The sequence below is a fragment of the Ambystoma mexicanum genome, chromosome 10 (assembly GCF_040938575.1).
Source record: "Ambystoma mexicanum isolate Mex_15411 chromosome 10, UKY_AmexF1_1, whole genome shotgun sequence".
In the NCBI taxonomy this organism is placed as follows: domain Eukaryota; kingdom Metazoa; phylum Chordata; class Amphibia; order Caudata; family Ambystomatidae; genus Ambystoma; species Ambystoma mexicanum.
The window spans coordinates 61,276,597-61,295,037 of NC_090932.1; the positions used below are offsets into that span (position 1 = coordinate 61,276,597).

Below are 18,441 nucleotides of genomic sequence, written 5' to 3' on the forward strand. Positions count from 1 at the left end.
AAACATAAACTATATGGTTATACATAGTTACACTTTTGGTTTTGTGAAACAATGGATGTGAAGCTGATATTTTCTTCTATTGAAACCGTTGAAATGAGGAGAACCTTGTGACCTCTCTCAATAAGAATAAAGCTCTGTTTCTACTGGTATAATGTTTAAAAATGTGTACTTTTCAATTACCTCATCATCCAATACTGTACAGACTTTATAGAATGACATATAGTTCACAATTCCATTGTTGACCAAATATGCTTTAAGTTGTCTTTTTATGCAGCTAATAAAGTTGTACATTCTCTCTTTTACAGTGTCTTCAACCGCAACAGAGACAGCTTCTCCATCAACCTTTACTGATACCAGCATACCATTGACATCCAGTACAGAAACCTCAGCAACTGGTATGTTTTGGTTTTGCTTCTGACAGAAGCATACCTTTATGAACTTACCATTTATTTTAAAATGTCATGTAAGGATGTTGCCTTTTATCGACAATGCAAAATATGATAGATCAAGAATTATGTGATGCCTTTTCCGTACTAGCCTAATATAAGTGATCAATGGAATGCTAAAAATAATAGAGTTCAAGCCTGATGCTAAACATATTTTGTAATATTGGCAAATCCACACATAATTTATTGTCCATTAAGTTTGAAACACTCTTATGAATTAAGGCATATTGTTTAATCCCTAGAAGTGCAAATTGTCATTCTGGCACCGTCAAGCGATGACATCAGTATTTCATTAAACAGAGCACAGTATATGAATATTTTGTTGAATTCCTTTCTATATGTATTTATTTCCCTTTGCCTTGTATTTATATATCTATAATTGGTCCTGCGAGAGTGAGATATCAACTCCCCAAATGGCGTGACCTCTAGCAATTGGTCATTATGACTGTGGCAGTGTGCGACCACTGCCGGTTTGTAAACAATGATTTAATGGATTTTCCAAAATATAAAACAATTTGTTTAGATTACAAATATATTTGAGGATGCTTTACTGTTGTTTAATTTATTAAATTCATATTTCAAAAGTATACATTTAGCAATCAGATATATTTTGACCTCTGCCTTCTAGGGCCAAAGACGATTCTGCAGTCAAATATGTAAATATCTGAAAGATGAATGTACAGATTTTTAGTTCTTCATATTTTATCATATACATTTCGTACCCAGTCTCTTATAATACCAAATATATAAAAAGTTTAACTATTGTTTATATTAATTTTTCATTTGAAATAGGTTTAAGAGGATTTAATGATCATATTTATAATTTTTACGGATTAAGTAAAAACTGAAAATATATTTTAGTATTTAGATATTTCTAATGAAGGCATACAACATTTTAACCAAATTATTTCTGAATGAAAAAACATAAACTATATGGTTATACATAGTTACGCTTTTGGTTTTGTGAAACAATGGATGTGAAGCTGATATTTTCTTCTATTGAAACCGTTGAAATGTGGAGAACCTTGTGACCTCTCTCAATAAGAATAAATCTCTGTTTCTACTGGTATAATGTTTAAAAATGTTTACTTTTCAATGACCTCATCATCCAATACTGTACAGACTTTATAGAATGACATATAGTTCACAATTCTACTCTTGACCAAATATGCTTTAAGTTGTCTTTTTTATGCAGTTAATAAAGTTGTACATTCTCTCTTTTACAGTGTCTTCAACCGCAGCAGGGACAGCTTCTCCATCAACCTTTACTGATACCAGCATAACATCGACCTCCAGTACAGAAACCTCAGCAACTGGTATGTTTTGGTTTTGCTTCTGACAGAAGCATACCTTTATGAACTTACTATTTTTTTTTAAATGTCATGTAAGGATGTTGCCTTTTATCGACAATGCAAAATATGATAGATCAAAAATTTTGCAATGCCTTTTCCGTATTAGCCTAATATACGTGATCAATGGAATGCTAAAAATAATAGAGTTCAAGCCTGATGCTAAACATATTTTGTAATTTTGGCCAATACACACATAATTTATTGTCCATTAAGTTTGAAACACTCCTTCTATGATTTAAGGCATATTGTTCAATCCCTAGAAGTGCAAATTGTCATTCTGGCACCATCAAGCGATGACATCAGTATTTCATTAAACAGAGCACAATATATGAATATTTTGATGAATTCCTTTCTATATGTATTTATTTCCCTTTGCCTTGTATTTATATATCTATAATTGGTCCTGGGGGAGTGAGATATCAACTCTCCAAATGGTATGACTTCTCACAATTGTTTATTTTGACTGTGGCAGTGCGAGACCACTGCAGGTTCAGAAATCAATGATTTAATGGATTTTCCAAAATATAAAACACTTATTTTAGATTACAAATATGTTTGAGGATGCTTTAATGTTGTTTAATTTATTAAATTCATATTTCAAAAGTATAAATTTAGCAATCGGATATATTTTGACCTCTGCCTTCTAGGGCCAAAGACGATTCTGCAGTCAAATATGTAAATAGCTGAAAGATGAATGTACAGATTTTTAGTTCTTCATATTTTATCATATACATTTCTTACACAGTCTCTTATAATACCAAATATACAAAACGTTTAACTATTGTTTATATTAATTTTTAATTTGAAATAGGTTTAAGAGGATTTAATTCTCATTTTTATCATTTTTACGGATTAAGTAAAAACTGAAAATATATTTTTCTATTTAGATATTTCTAATGAAGACATCCAAATTTTTAACCATATTATTTCTGAATGAAAAAACATAAACAATATGTTTATACATAGTAACACTTTTGATTTTGTGAAATAATGGATGTGAAGCTGATATTTTCTTCGATTGAAACGGTTGAAATGAGGAAAACCTTGTGACCTCTCTCTATAAGAATAAAGCTCTGTTTCTACTGGTATAATGTTTACAATTGTGTACTTTTCAATGACCTCATCATCAGATACTGTACAGACTTTATAGAATGACATATAATTCACAATTCCATTCTTGACAAAAAATGCCTAAAGTTGCTTTTTATGGAGCTATTTAAGTTGTGAAGTCTCTCTTTTACAGTGTCTTCAACTGCAACAGAGACAGCTTCTCCGTCAACATTTACTGATACCAGCATACCATCGACCTCCAGCACAGAAACCTCAGCAACTGGTATGTTTTGGTTTTGCTTCTGACAGAAGCATACTTTTATGAAGTTACTATTTTTAAATAAAGGTCATGTAAGGATGTTGCCTTTTATCGACAATGCAAAATATGACAGATCAAGAATTTTGCGATGCCTTTTCCATATTAGCCTAATATAAGTGATCAATGGACTGCTAAAAATAATAGAGTTCAAGCCTGATGCTAAACAAATTTTGAAATATTGGCAAATACACACATCATTTATTGTCCATTAAGTTTGAAACACTACTTCTATGATTTAAGGCATATTGTTCAATCCCTAGAAGTGCAAATTGTCATTCTCGCACCATCAAGCGATGAAATCAGTATTTCATTAAACAGAGTACAATATATGAATATTTTGATGAATTCCTTTCTATATGTATTTATTTCCTATTGCCTTGCATTTATATATCTATAATTGGTCCTGGGGGAGTGAGATATCAACTGCCCAAATCGCATGACCTCTCACAATTGTTTATTTGGACTGTGGCAGTGTGAGACCACTGCAGGTTCAGAAATCAATGATTTAATGGATTTTCCAAAATATAAAACAATTTATTTAGATTACAAATATTTTTGAGGATGCTTTAATGTTGTTTAGTTTATTAAATTCATATTTCAAAAGTATAAATTTAGCAATCAGAAATATTTTGACCTCTGCCATCTAGGGCCACAAACGATCCTGCAGACAAGCATGTAATTAGTTGAAAGATGAATGTACAGATTTTTAGTTCTTCATATTTTATCATATACATTTCTTAACCAGTCTCTTATAATATCAAATATATACAATGTTTAACTATTGTTTATATTAATTTTTCATTTGAAATAGGTTTAAGAGGATTTAATTATGATATTTATCATTTTTACGGATTAAGTAAAAACTGAAAATATATTTTAGTATTTCGATATTTCTAATGAAGGCATACAACATTTTAACCAAATTATTTCTGAATGAAAAACATAAACAATATGGTTATACATAGTTACACTTTTGGTTTTGTGAAACAATGGATGTGAAGCTGATATTTTCTTCTATTGAAACTGCTGAAATGAGGAAAACCTTGTGACCTCTCTCAATAAGAATAAAGCTCTGTTTCTACTGGTATAATGTTTAAAAATGTGTACTTTTCAATGACCTCATCATCCGATACTGTAAAGACTTTATAGAATGACATATAGTTCACAATTCCATTCTTGTCCAAATATGCTTTAAGTATATTATTATGCAGCTAATAAAGTTGTAAATTCTCTCTTTTACAGTGTCTTCAACCGCAACAGAGACAGCTTCTCCATCAACCTTTACTGATACTAGCATACCATCGACCTCCAGTACAGAAACCTCAGCAACTGGTATGTTTTGGTTTTGCTTCTGACAGAAGCATACCTTTATGAACTTACTATTTTTTTTAAAATTTCATGTAAGGATGTTCCCTTTTATCAACAATGCAAAATATGATAGATCAAAAATTTTGCAATGCCTTTTCCGTATTTGCCTAATATAAGTGATCATTGGAATGCTAAAAATATCATAGTTTCAAGCCTGATGCTAAACATATTTTGTAATATTGGCAAATACACACGTAATTTATTGTCCGTTAAGTTTGAAACACTCCTTCTATGAATTGAGGCATATTGCTCAATCCCTAGAAGTGCAAATTGTCATTATGGCACCATCAAGCGATGACATCAGTATTTCATTAAACAGAGCACAATATATGAATATTCTGATGAATTCCTTTCTATATGTATTTATTTCCTATTGCCTTGTATTTATATATCTATAATTGGTCCTGGGGGAGTGAGATATCAACTCCCCAAATGGCATGACCTCTCACAATTGTTTATTTTGACTGTGGCAGTGTGAGACCACTGCAGGTTCAGAAATCAATGATTTAATGGATTTTCCAAAATATAAAACAATTTATTTAGATTACAAATATTTTTGAGGATGCTTTAATGTTGTTTAGTTTATTAAATTCATATTTCAAAAGTATAAATTTAGCAATCAGAAATATTTTGACCTCTGCCATCTAGGGCCACAAACGATCCTGCAGACAAGCATGTAATTAGTTGAAAGATGAATGTACAGATTTTTAGTTCTTCATATTTTATCATATACATTTCTTAACCAGTCTCTTATAATATCAAATATATACAATGTTTAACTATTGTTTATATTAATTTTTCATTTGAAATAGGTTTAAGAGGATTTAATTATGATATTTATCATTTTTACGGATTAAGTAAAAACTGAAAATATATTTTAGTATTTCGATATTTCTAATGAAGGCATACAACATTTTAACCAAATTATTTCTGAATGAAAAAACATAAACAATATGGTTATACATAGTTACACTTTTGGTTTTGTGAAACAATGGATGTGAAGCTGATGTTTTCTTCTATTGAAATCGCTGTAATGAGGAGAACCTTGTGACCTCTCTCAATAAGAATAAAGCTCTGTTTCTACTTGTATAATGTTTAAAAATGTGTACTTTTCAATGACCTCATCATCCAATACTGTACAGACTTTATAGAATGACATATAGTTCACAATTCCATTCTTGACCAAATATGCTTTAAGTTGTCTTTTTATGCAGCTAATAAAGCGGTACATTCTCTCTTTTACAGTGTCTTCAACCGCAACAGAGACAGCTTCTCCATCAACCTTTACTGATACCAGCACACCATTGACATCCAGTACAGAAACCTCAGCAACTGGTATGTTTTGGTTTTGCTTCTGACAGAAGCATACCTTTATGAACTTACTATTTATTTTAAAATGTCATGTGAGGATGTTGCCTTTTATCGACAATGCAAAATATGATAGATCAATAATTTTACGATGCCTTTTCCGTATTAGCCTAATATAAGTGATCAATGGAATGCTAAAAATAATAGAGTTCAAGCCTGAAGCTAAACATATTTTGTAATATTGGCACATCCACACATAATTTATTGTCCATTAAGTTTGAAACACTCCTTCTATGAATTAAGGCATATTGTTCAATCCCTAGAAGTGCAAATTGTCATTCTGGCACCGTTAAGCAATGACATCAGTATTTCATTAAACAGAGCACAGTATATGAATATTTTGTTGAATTCCTTTCTATATGTATTTATTTCCCTTTGCCTTGTATTTATATATCTATAATTGGTCCTGCGAGAGTGAGATATCAACTCCCCAAATGGCGTGACCTCTAGCAATTGTTTATTTTGACTGTGGCAGTGTGCGACCACTGCCGGTTTGTAATCAATGATTTAATGGATTTTCCAAAATATAAAACAATTTGTTTAGATTACAAATATATTTGAGGATGCTTTAATGTTGTTTAAATTATTAAATTCATATTTCAAAAGTATACATTTAGCAATCGGATATATTTTGACCTCTGCCTTCTAGGGCCAAAGACGATTCTGCAGTCAAATATGTAAATATCTGAAAGATGAATGTACAGATTTTTAGTTCTTCATATTTTATCATATACATTTCTTACCCAGTCTCTTATAATACCAAATATATAAAAAGTTTAACTATTGTTTATATTAATTTTTCATTTGAAATAGGTTTAAGAGGATTTAATGATCATATTTATCATTTTTACGGATTAAGTAAAAACTAAAAATATATTTTAGTATTTAGATATTTCTAATGAAGGCATACACCATTTTAACCAAATTATTGCTGAATGAAAAAACATAAACAACATGGTTATACATAGTTACACTTTTGGTTTTGTGAAACAATGGATGTGAAGCTGATATTTTCTTCTATTGAAACCGTTGAAATGAGGAGAACCTTGTGACCTCTCTCAATAAGAAAAAAGCTCTGTTTCTACTGGTATAATGTTTACAAATGTGTACTTTTCAATGACCTCATCATCCAATACTGTACAGACTTTATAGAATGACATATAGTTCACAATTCCATTCTTGACCAAATATGCTTTAAGTTGTCTTTTTATGCAGCTAATAAAGCGGTACATTCTCTCTTTTACAGTGTCTTCAACCGCAACAGAGACAGCTTCTCCATCAACCTTTACTGATACCAGCATACCATCGACCTCCAGTACAGAAACCTCAGCAACTGGTATGTTTTGGTTTTGCTTCTGACAGAAGCATACCTTTATGAACTTACCATTTATTTTAAAATGTCATGTAAGGATGTTGCCTTTTATCGACAATGCAAAATATGATAGATCAAGAATTTTGCAATGCCTTTTCCGTATTAGCCTAATATAAGTGATCAATGGAATGCTAAAAATAATAGACTTCAAGCCTGATGCTAAACATATTTTGTAATATTGGCAAATACACACATAATTTATTGTCCATTAAGTTTGAAACACTCCTTCTATGATTTAAGGCATATTGTTCAATCCCTAGAAGTGCAAATTGTCATTCTGGCACCATCAAGCGATGACATCAGTATTTCATTAAACAGAGCACAATATATGAATATTTTGATGAATTCCTTTCTATATGTATTTATTTCCCTTTGCCTTGTATTTATATATCTATAATTGGTCCTGGGGGAGTGAGATATCAACTCCCCAAGTGGCGTGACCTCTCACAATTGTTTATTTTGACTGTGGCAGTGTGAGACCACTGCAGGTTCAGAAATCAATGATTTAATGGATTTTCCAAAATATAAAACATTTTTTTTAGATTACAAAAATGTTTGAGGATGCTTTAAGGTTGTTTAGTTTATTAAATTCATATTTCAAAAGTATAAATTTAGCAATCGAAAATATTTTGACCTCTGCCATCTAGGGCCACAAACGATCCTGCAGTCAAGCATGTAATTAGTTGAAAGATGAATGTACAGATTTTTAGTTCTTCATATTTTATCATATACATTTCTTACCCAGTCTCTTATAATACCAAATATATACAATGTTTAACTATTGTTTATATTAATTTTTCATTTGAAATAGGTTTAAGAGGATGTAATGATCATATTTATCATTTTTACGGATGAAGTAAAAACTGAAAATATATTTTAGTATTTAGATATTTCTAATGAAGGCATACAACATTTTAACCAAATTATTTCTGAATGAAAAAACATAAACAATATGGTTATACATAGTTACACTTTTGGTTTTGTGAAACAATGGGTGTGAAGCTGATATTTTCTTCTATTGAAACGGTTGAAATGAGGAGAACCTTGTGACCTCTCTCAATAAGAATAAAGCTCTGTTTCTTCTGGTATAATGTTTAAAAATGTGTACTTTTCAATGACCTCATCATCCAATACTGTACAGACTTTATAGAATGACATATAGTTCACAATTCCATTCTTGACCAAATATGCTTTAAGTTGTCTTTTTATGCAGCTAATAAAGTTGTACATTCTTTCTTTTACAGTGTCTTCAACCGCAACAGAGACAGCTTCTCCATCAACCTTTACTGATACCAGCATACCATTGACATCCAGTACAGAAACCTCAGCAACTTGTATGTTTTGGTTTTGCTTCTGACAGAAGCATACCTTTATGAACTTACTATTTTTTTTAAAATGTCATGTGAGGATGTTGCCTTTTATCGACAATGCAAAATATGATAGATCAAGAATTTTACAATGCCTTTTCCGTATTAGCCTAATATAAGTGATCAATGGAATGCTAAAAATAATAGAGTTCAAGCCTGATGCTAAACATATTTTGTAATATTGGCAAATCCACACATAATTTATTGTCCATTAAGTTTGAAACACTCCTATGAATTAAGGCATATTGTTTAATCCCTAGAAGTGCAAATTGTCATTCTGGCACCGTCAAGCGATGACATCAGTATTTCATTAAACAGAGCACAGTATATGAATATTTTGTTGAATTCCTTTCTATATGTATTTATTTCCCTTTGCCTTGTATTTATATATCTATAATTGGTCCTGCGAGAGTGAGATATCAACTCCCCAAATGGCGTGACCTCTAGCAATTGTTTATTTTGACTGTGGCAGTGTGCGACCACTGCCGGTTTGTAATCAATGATTTAATGGATTTTCCAAAATATAAAACAATTTGTTTAGATTACAAATATATTTGAGGATGCTTTAATGTTGTTTAATTTATTAAATTCATATTTCAAAAGTATACATTTAGCAATCGGATATATTTTGACCTCTGCCTTCTAGGGCCAAAGACGATTCTGCAGTCAAATATGTAAATATCTGAAAGATGAATGTACAGATTTTTAGTTCTTCATATTTTATCATATACATTTCTTACACAGTCTCTTATAATACCAAATATATAAAAAGTTTAACTATTGTTTATATTAATTTTTCATTTGAAATAGGTTTAAGAGGATTTAATGATCATATTTATAATTTTTACGGATTAAGTAAAAACTGAAAATATATTTTAGTATTTAGATATTTCTAATGAAGGCATACAACATTTTAACCAAATTATTTCTGAATGAAAAAACATAAACTATATGGTTATACATAGTTACACTTTTGGTTTTGTGAAACAATGGATGTGAAGCTGATATTTTCTTCTATTGAAACCGTTGAAATGAGGAGAACCTTGTGACCTCTCTCAATAAGAATAAAGCTCTGTTTCTACTGGTATAATGTTTAAAAATGTGTACTTTTCAATTACCTCATCATCCAATACTGTACAGACTTTATAGAATGACATATAGTTCACAATTCCATTCTTGACAAAATATGCTTTAAGTTGTCTTTTTATGCAGCTAATAAAGTTGTACATTCTCTCTTTTACAGTATCTTCAACCGCAACAGAGACAGCTTCTCCATCAACCTTTACTGATACCAGCATACCATCGACCTCCAGTACAGAAACCTCAGCAACTGGTATGTTTTGGTTTTGCTTCTGACAGAAGCATACCTTTATGAACTTACCATTTATTTTAAAATGTCATGTAAGGATGTTGCCTTTTATCGACAATGCAAAATATGATAGATCAAGAATTATGTGATGCCTTTTCCGTACTAGCCTAATATAAGTGATCAATGGAATGCTAAAAATAATAGACTTCAAGCCTGATGCTAAACATATTTTGTAATATTGGCAAATACACACATAATTTATTGTCCATTAAGTTTGAAACACTCCTTCTATGATTTAAGGCATATTGTTCAATCCCTAGAAGTGCAAATTGTCATTCTGGCACCATCAAGCGATGACATCAGTATTTCATTAAACAGAGCACAATATATGAATATTTTGATGAATTCCTTTCTATAAGTATTTATTTCCCTTTGCCTTGTATTTATAAATCTATAATTGGTCCTGGGGGAGTGAGATATCAACTCCCCAAGTGGCGTGACCTCTCACAATTGTTTATTTTGACTCTGGCAGTGTGAGACCATTGCAGGTTCAGAAATCAATGATTTAATGGATTTTCCAAAATATAAAACATTTTTTTTAGATTACAAAAATGTTTGAGGATGCTTTAAGGTTGTTTAGTTTATTAAATTCATATTTCAAAAGTATAAATTTAGCAATCGAAAATATTTTGACCTCTGCCATCTAGGGCCACAAACGATCCTGCAGTCAAGTATGTAATTAGTTGAAAGATGAATGTACAGATTTTTAGTTCTTCATATTTTATCATAAACATTTCTTACCCAGTCTCTTATAATACCAAATATATACAATGTTTAACTATTGTTTATATTAATTTTTCATTTGAAATAGGTTTAAGAGGATTTAATGATCATATTTATCATTTTTACGGATTAAGTAAAAACTGAAAATATATTTTAGTATTTAGATATTTCTAATGAAGGCATACAACATTTTAACCAAATTATTTCTGAATGAAAAAACATAAACAATATGGTTATACATAGTTACACTTTTGGTTTTGTGAAACAATGGATGTGAAGCTGATATTTTCTTCTATTGAAACGGTTAAAATGAGGAGAACCTTGTGACCTCTCTCAATAAGAATAAAGCTCTGTTTCTTCTGGTATAATGTTTAAAAATGTGTACTTTTCAATGACCTCATCATCCAATACTGTACAGACTTTATAGAATGACATATAGTTCACAATTCCATTCTTGACCAAATATGCTTTAAGTTGTCTTTTTATGCAGCTAACAAAGTTGTACATTCTCTCTTTTACAGTGTCTTCAACCGCAACAGAGACAGCTTCTCCATCAACCTTTACTGATACCAGCATACCATTGACATCCAGTACAGAAACCTCAGCAACTGGTATGTTTTGGTTTTGCTTCTGACAGAAGCATACCTTTATGAACTTACTATTTTTTTAAAAATGTCATGTGAGGATGTTGCCTTTTATCGACAATGCAAAATATGATAGATCAAGAATTTTACAATGCCTTTTCCGTATTAGCCTAATATAAGTGATCAATGGAATGCTAAAAATAATAGAGTTCAAGCCTGATGCTAAACATATTTTGTAATATTGGCAAATCCACACATAATTTATTGTCCATTAAGTTTGAAACACTCCTATGAATTAAGGCATATTGTTCAATCCCTAGAAGTGCAAATTGTCATTCTGGCACCGTCAAGCGATGACATCAGTATTTCATTAAACAGAGCACAGTATATAAATATTTTGTTGAATTCCTTTCTATATGTATTTATTTCCCTTTGCCTTGTATTTATATATCTATAATTGGTCCTGCGAGAGTGAGATATCAACTCCCCAAATGGCGTGACCTCTAGCAATTGTTCATTATGACTGTGGCAGTGTGCGACCACTGCCGGTTTGTAAACAATGATTTAATGGATTTTCCAAAATATAAAACAATTTGTTTAGATTACAAATATATTTGAGGATGCTTTAATGTTGTTTAATTTATTAAATTCATATTTCAAAAGTATATATTTAGCAATCGGATATATTTTGACCTCTGCCTTCTAGGGCCAAAGACGATTCTGCAGTCAAATATGTAAATATCTGAAAGATGAATGTACAGATTTTTAGTTCTTCATATTTTATCATATACATTTCTTACCCAGTCTCTTATAATACCAAATATATAAAAAGTTTAACTATTGTTTATATTAATTTTTCATTTGAAATAGGTTTAAGAGGATTTAATGATCATAGTTATAATTTTTACGGATTAAGTAAAAACTGAAAATATATTTTAGTATTTAGATATTTCTAATGAAGGCATACAACATTTTAACCAAATTATTTCTGAATGAAAAAACATAAACTATATGGTTATACATAGTTACGCTTTTGGTTTTGTGAAACAATGGATGTGAAGCTGATATTTTCTTCTATTGAAACCGTTGAAATGTGGAGAACCTTGTGACCTCTCTCAATAAGAATAAATCTCTGTTTCTACTGGTATAATGTTTAAAAATGTTTACTTTTCAATGACCTCATCATCCAATACTGTACAGACTTTATAGAATGACATATAGTTCACAATTCTACTCTTGACCAAATATGCTTTAAGTTGTCTTTTTTATGCAGTTAATAAAGTTGTACATTCTCTCTTTTACATTGTCTTCAACCGCAGCAGGGACAGCTTCTCCATCAACCTTTACTGATACCAGCATAACATCGACCTCCAGTACAGAAACCTCAGCAACTGGTATGTTTTGGTTTTGCTTCTGACAGAAGCATACCTTTATGAACTTACTATTTTTTTTAAATGTCATGTAAGGATGTTGCCTTTTATCGACAATGCAAAATATGATAGATCAAAAATTTTGCAATGCCTTTTCCGTATTAGCCTAATATACGTGATCAATGGAATGCTAAAAATAATAGAGTTCAAGCCTGATGCTAAACATATTTTGTAATTTTGGCCAATACACACATAATTTATTGTCCATTAAGTTTGAAACACTCCTTCTATGATTTAAGGCATATTGTTGAATCCCTAGAAGTGCAAATTGTCATTCTGGCACCATCAAGCGATGACATCAGTATTTCATTAAACAGAGCACAATATATGAATATTTTGATGAATTCCTTTCTATATGTATTTATTTCCCTTTGCCTTGTATTTATATATCTATAATTGGTCCTGGGGGAGTGAGATATCAACTCTCCAAATGGTATGACTTCTCACAATTGTTTATTTTGACTGTGGCAGTGTGAGACCACTGCAGGTTCAGAAATCAATGATTTAATGGATTTTCCAAAATATAAAACACTTATTTTAGATTACAAATATGTTTGAGGATGCTTTAATGTTGTTTAATTTATTAAATTCATATTTCAAAAGTATAAATTTAGCAATCGGATATATTTTGACCTCTGCCTTCTAGGGCCAAAGACGATTCTGCAGTCAAATATGTAAATAGCTGAAAGATGAATGTACAGATTTTTAGTTCTTCATATTTTATCATATACATTTCTTACACAGTCTCTTATAATACCAAATATACAAAACGTTTAACTATTGTTTATATTAATTTTTAATTTGAAATAGGTTTAAGAGGATTTAATTATCATTTTTATCATTTTTACGGATTAAGTAAAAACTGAAAATATATTTTTCTATTTAGATATTTCTAATGAAGACATCCAAATTTTTAACCATATTATTTCTGAATGAAAAAACATAAACAATATGTTTATACATAGTAACACTTTTGATTTTGTGAAATAATGGATGTGAAGCAGATATTTTCTTCGATTGAAACCGTTGAAATGAGGAAAACCTTGTGACCTCTCTCTATAAGAATAAAGCTCTGTTTCTACTGGTATAATGTTTACAATTGTGTACTTTTCAATGACCTCATCATCAGATACTGTACAGACTTTATAGAATGACATATAATTCACAATTCCATTCTTGACAAAAAATGCTTAAAGTTGCTTTTTATGGAGCTATTTAAGTTGTGAAGTCTCTCTTTTACAGTGTCTTCAACTGCAACAGAGACAGCTTCTCCGTCAACATTTACTGATACCAGCATACCATCGACCTCCAGCACAGAAACCTCAGCAACTGGTATGTTTTGGTTTTGCTTCTGACAGAAGCATACTTTTATGAAGTTACTATTTTTAAATAAAGGTCATGTAAGGATGTTGCCTTTTATCGACAATGCAAAATATGACAGATCAAGAATTTTGCGATGCCTTTTCCATATTAGCCTAATATAAGTGATCAATGGACTGCTAAAAATAATAGAGTTCAAGCCTGATGCTAAACAAATTTTGAAATATTGGCAAATACACACATCATTTATTGTCCATTAAGTTTGAAACACTACTTCTATGATTTAAGGCATATTGTTCAATCCCTAGAAGTGCAAATTGTCATTCTCGCACCATCAAGCGATGAAATCAGTATTTCATTAAACAGAGTACAATATATGAATATTTTGATGAATTCCTTTCTATATGTATTTATTTCCTATTGCCTTGCATTTATATATCTATAATTGGTCCTGGGGGAGTGAGATATCAACTGCCCAAATCGCATGACCTCTCACAATTGTTTATTTTGACTGTGGCAGTGTGAGACCACTGCAGTTTCAGAAATCAATGATTTAATGGATTTTCCAAAATATAAAACAATTTTTTTAGATTTCAAATATGTTTGAGGATGATTTAATGTTGTTTAGTTAATTAAATTCATATTTCAAAAGTATAAATTTAGCAATCGGAAATATTTTGACCTCTGCCATCTAGGGCCACAAACGATTCTGCAGTCAAGTATGTAATTAGTTGAAAGATGAATGTACAGATTTTTAGTTCTTCATATTTTATCATATACATTTCATACCCAGTCTCTTATAATACCAAATATATAAAACATGTAACTATTGTTTATATTAATTTTTCATTTGAAATAGGTTTAAGAGGATTTAATGATCATATTGATCATTTTTACGGATTAAGTAAAAACTGAAAATATATTTTAGTATTTAGATATTTCTAATGAAGGCATACAACATTTTAACCAAATTATTTCTGAATGAAAAACATAAACAATATGGTTATACATAGTTACACTTTTGGTTTTGTGAAACAATGGATGTGAAGCTGATATTTTCTTCTATTGAAACTGCTGAAATGAGGAAAACCTTGTGACCTCTCTCAATAAGAATAAAGCTCTGTTTCTACTGGTATAATGTTTAAAAATGTGTACTTTTCAATGACCTCATCATCCGATACTGTAAAGACTTTATAGAATGACATATAGTTCACAATTCCATTCTTGTCCAAATATGCTTTAAGTATATTATTATGCAGCTAATAAAGTTGTAAATTCTCTCTTTTACAGTGTCTTCAACCGCAACAGAGACAGCTTCTCCATCAACCTTTACTGATACCAGCATACCATCGACCTCCAGTACAGAAACCTCAGCAACTGGTATGTTTTGGTTTTGCTTCTGACAGAAGCATACCTTTATGAACTTACCATTTTTTTTAAAATGTCATGTAAGGATGTTGCCTTTTATCGACAATGCAAAATATGATAGATCAAGAATTTTGCAATGCCTTTTCCGTATTAACCTAATATAAGTGATCAATGGAATGCTAAAAATAATAGACTTCAAGCCTGATGCTAAACATATTTTGTAATATTGGCAAATACACACATAATTTATTGTCCATTAAGTTTGAAACACTCCTTCTATGATTTAAGGCATATTGTTCAATCCCTAGAAGTGCAAATTGTCATTCTGGCACCATCAAGCGATGACATCAGTATTTCATTAAACAGAGCACAATATATGAATATTTTGATGAATTCCTTTCTATATGTATTTATTTCCCTTTGACTTGTATTTATCTATCTATAATTGGTCCTGGGGGAGTGAGATATCAACTCCCCAAGTGGCGTGACCTCTCACAATTGTTTAATTTGACTGTGGCAGTGTGAGACCACTGCAAGTTCAGAAATCAATGATTTAATGGATTTTCCAAAATATAAAACATTTTTTTTAGATTACAAAAATGTTTGAGGATGCTTTAAGGTTGTTTAGTTTATTAAATTCATATTTCAAAAGTATAAATTTAGCAATCGAAAATATTTTGACCTCTGCCATCTAGGGCCACAAACGATCCTGCAGTCAAGCATGTAATTAGTTGAAAGATGAATGTACAGATTTTTAGTTCTTCATATTTTATCATATACATTTCTTACCCAGTCTCTTATAATACCAAATATATACAATGTTTAACTATTGTTTATATTAATTTTTCATTTGAAATAGGTTTAAGAGGATTTAATGATCATATTTATCATTTTTACGGATTAAGTAAAAACTGAAAATATATTTTAGTATTTAGATATTTCTAATGAAGGCATACAACATTTTAACCAAATTATTTCTGAATGAAAAAACATAAACAATATGGTTATACATAGTTACACTTTTGGTTTTGTGAAACAATGGATGTGAAGCTGATATTTTCTTCTATTGAAACGATTGAAATGAGGAGAACCTTCTGACCTCTCTCAATAAGAATAAAGCTCTGTTTCTTCTGGTATAATGTTTAAAAATGTGTACTTTTCAATGACCTCATCATCCAATACTGTACAGACTTTATAGAATGACATATAGTTCACAATTCCATTCTTGACCAAATATGCTTTAAGTTGTCTTTTTATGCAGCTAATAAAGTGGTACATTCTCTCTTTTACAGTGTCTTCAACCGCAACAGAGACAGCTTCTCCATCAACCTTTACTGATACCAGCACACCATTGACATCCAGTACAGAAACCTCAGCAACTGGTATGTTTTGGTTTTGCCTCTGACAGAAGCATACCTTTATGAACTTACTATTTTTTTTAAAATGTCATGTGAGGATGTTGCCTTTTATCGACAATGCAAAATATGATAGATCAATAATTTTACGATGCCTTTTCTGTATTAGCCTAATATAAGTGATCAATGGAATGCTAAAAATAATAGAGTTCAAGCCTGAAGCTAAACATATTTTGTAATATTGGCACATCCACACATAATTTATTGTCCATTAAGTTTGAAACACTCCTTCTATGAATTAAGGCATATTGTTCAATCCCTAGAAGTGCAAATTGTCATTCTGGCACCGTCAAGCGATGACATCAGTATTTCATTAAACAGAGCACAGTATATGAATATTTTGTTGAATTCCTTTCTATATGTATTTATTTCCCTTTGCCTTGTATTTATATATCTATAATTGGTCCTGCGAGAGTGAGATATCAACTCCCCAAATGGCGTGACCTCTAGCAATTGTTCATTATGACTGTGGCAGTGTGCGACCACTGCCGGTTTGTAAACAATGATTTAATGGATTTTCCAAAATATAAAACAATTTGTTTAGATTACAAATATATTTGAGGATGCTTTAATGTTGTTTAATTTATTAAATTCATATTTCAAAAGTATACATTTAGCAATCGGATATATTTTGACCTCTGCCTTCTAGGGCCAAAGACGATTCTGCAGTCAAATATGTAAATATCTGAAAGATGAATGTACAGATTTTTAGTTCTTCATATTTTATCATATACATTTCTTACCCAGTCTCTTATAATACCAAATATATAAAAAGTTTAACTATTGTTTATATTAATTTTTCATTTGAAATAGGTTTAAGAGGATTTAATGATCATAGTTATAATTTTTACGGATTAAGTAAAAACTGAAAATATATTTTAGTATTTAGATATTTCTAATGAAGGCATACAACATTTTAACCAAATTATTTCTGAATGAAAAAACATAAACTATATGGTTATACATAGTTACGCTTTTGGTTTTGTGAAACAATGGATGTGAAGCTGATATTTTCTTCTATTGAAACCGTTGAAATGTGGAGAACCTTGTGACCTCTCTCAATAAGAATAAATCTCTGTTTCTACTGGTATAATGTTTAAAAATGTTTACTTTTCAATGACCTCATCATCCAATACTGTACAGACTTTATAGAATGACATATAGTTCACAATTCTACTCTTGACCAAATATGCTTTAAGTTGTCTTTTTTATGCAGTTAATAAAGTTGTACATTCTCTCTTTTACAGTGTCTTCAACCACAGCAGGGACAGCTTCTCCATCAACCTTTACTGATACCAGCATAACATCGACCTCCAGTACAGAAACCTCAGCAACTGGTATGTTTTGGTTTTGCTTCTGACAGAAGCATACCTTTATGAACTTACTATTTTTTTTTAAATGTCATGTAAGGATGTTGCCTTTTATCGACAATGCAAAATATGATAGATCAAAAATTTTGCAATGCCTTTTCCGTATTAGCCTAATATACGTGATCAATGGAATGCTAAAAATAATAGAGTTCAAGCCTGATGCTAAACATATTTTGTAATTTTGGCCAATACACACATAATTTATTGTCCATTAAGTTTG

The 18,441-nt window shown here is 30.6% G+C and overlaps 1 protein-coding gene across 1 annotated transcript in view; it reads left to right on the forward strand.

The window, feature by feature from the left end:
* LOC138492807 (platelet binding protein GspB-like) overlaps positions 1 to 18,441 on the forward strand; it is a 197,227-nt gene that overhangs the window by 170,800 nt on the left and 7,986 nt on the right. Inside the window, exons 21-33 of the mRNA XM_069620161.1 lie at positions 306 to 395; positions 1,673 to 1,762; positions 3,042 to 3,131; positions 4,410 to 4,499; positions 5,781 to 5,870; positions 7,150 to 7,239; positions 8,520 to 8,609; positions 9,886 to 9,975; positions 11,256 to 11,345; positions 13,991 to 14,080; positions 15,359 to 15,448; positions 16,729 to 16,818; positions 18,099 to 18,188. Coding sequence (XP_069476262.1) covers positions 306 to 395; positions 1,673 to 1,762; positions 3,042 to 3,131; positions 4,410 to 4,499; positions 5,781 to 5,870; positions 7,150 to 7,239; positions 8,520 to 8,609; positions 9,886 to 9,975; positions 11,256 to 11,345; positions 13,991 to 14,080; positions 15,359 to 15,448; positions 16,729 to 16,818; positions 18,099 to 18,188 — 1,170 coding nt within the window. The remainder of the gene's footprint in view (positions 1 to 305; positions 396 to 1,672; positions 1,763 to 3,041; positions 3,132 to 4,409; positions 4,500 to 5,780; positions 5,871 to 7,149; positions 7,240 to 8,519; positions 8,610 to 9,885; positions 9,976 to 11,255; positions 11,346 to 13,990; positions 14,081 to 15,358; positions 15,449 to 16,728; positions 16,819 to 18,098; positions 18,189 to 18,441) is intronic.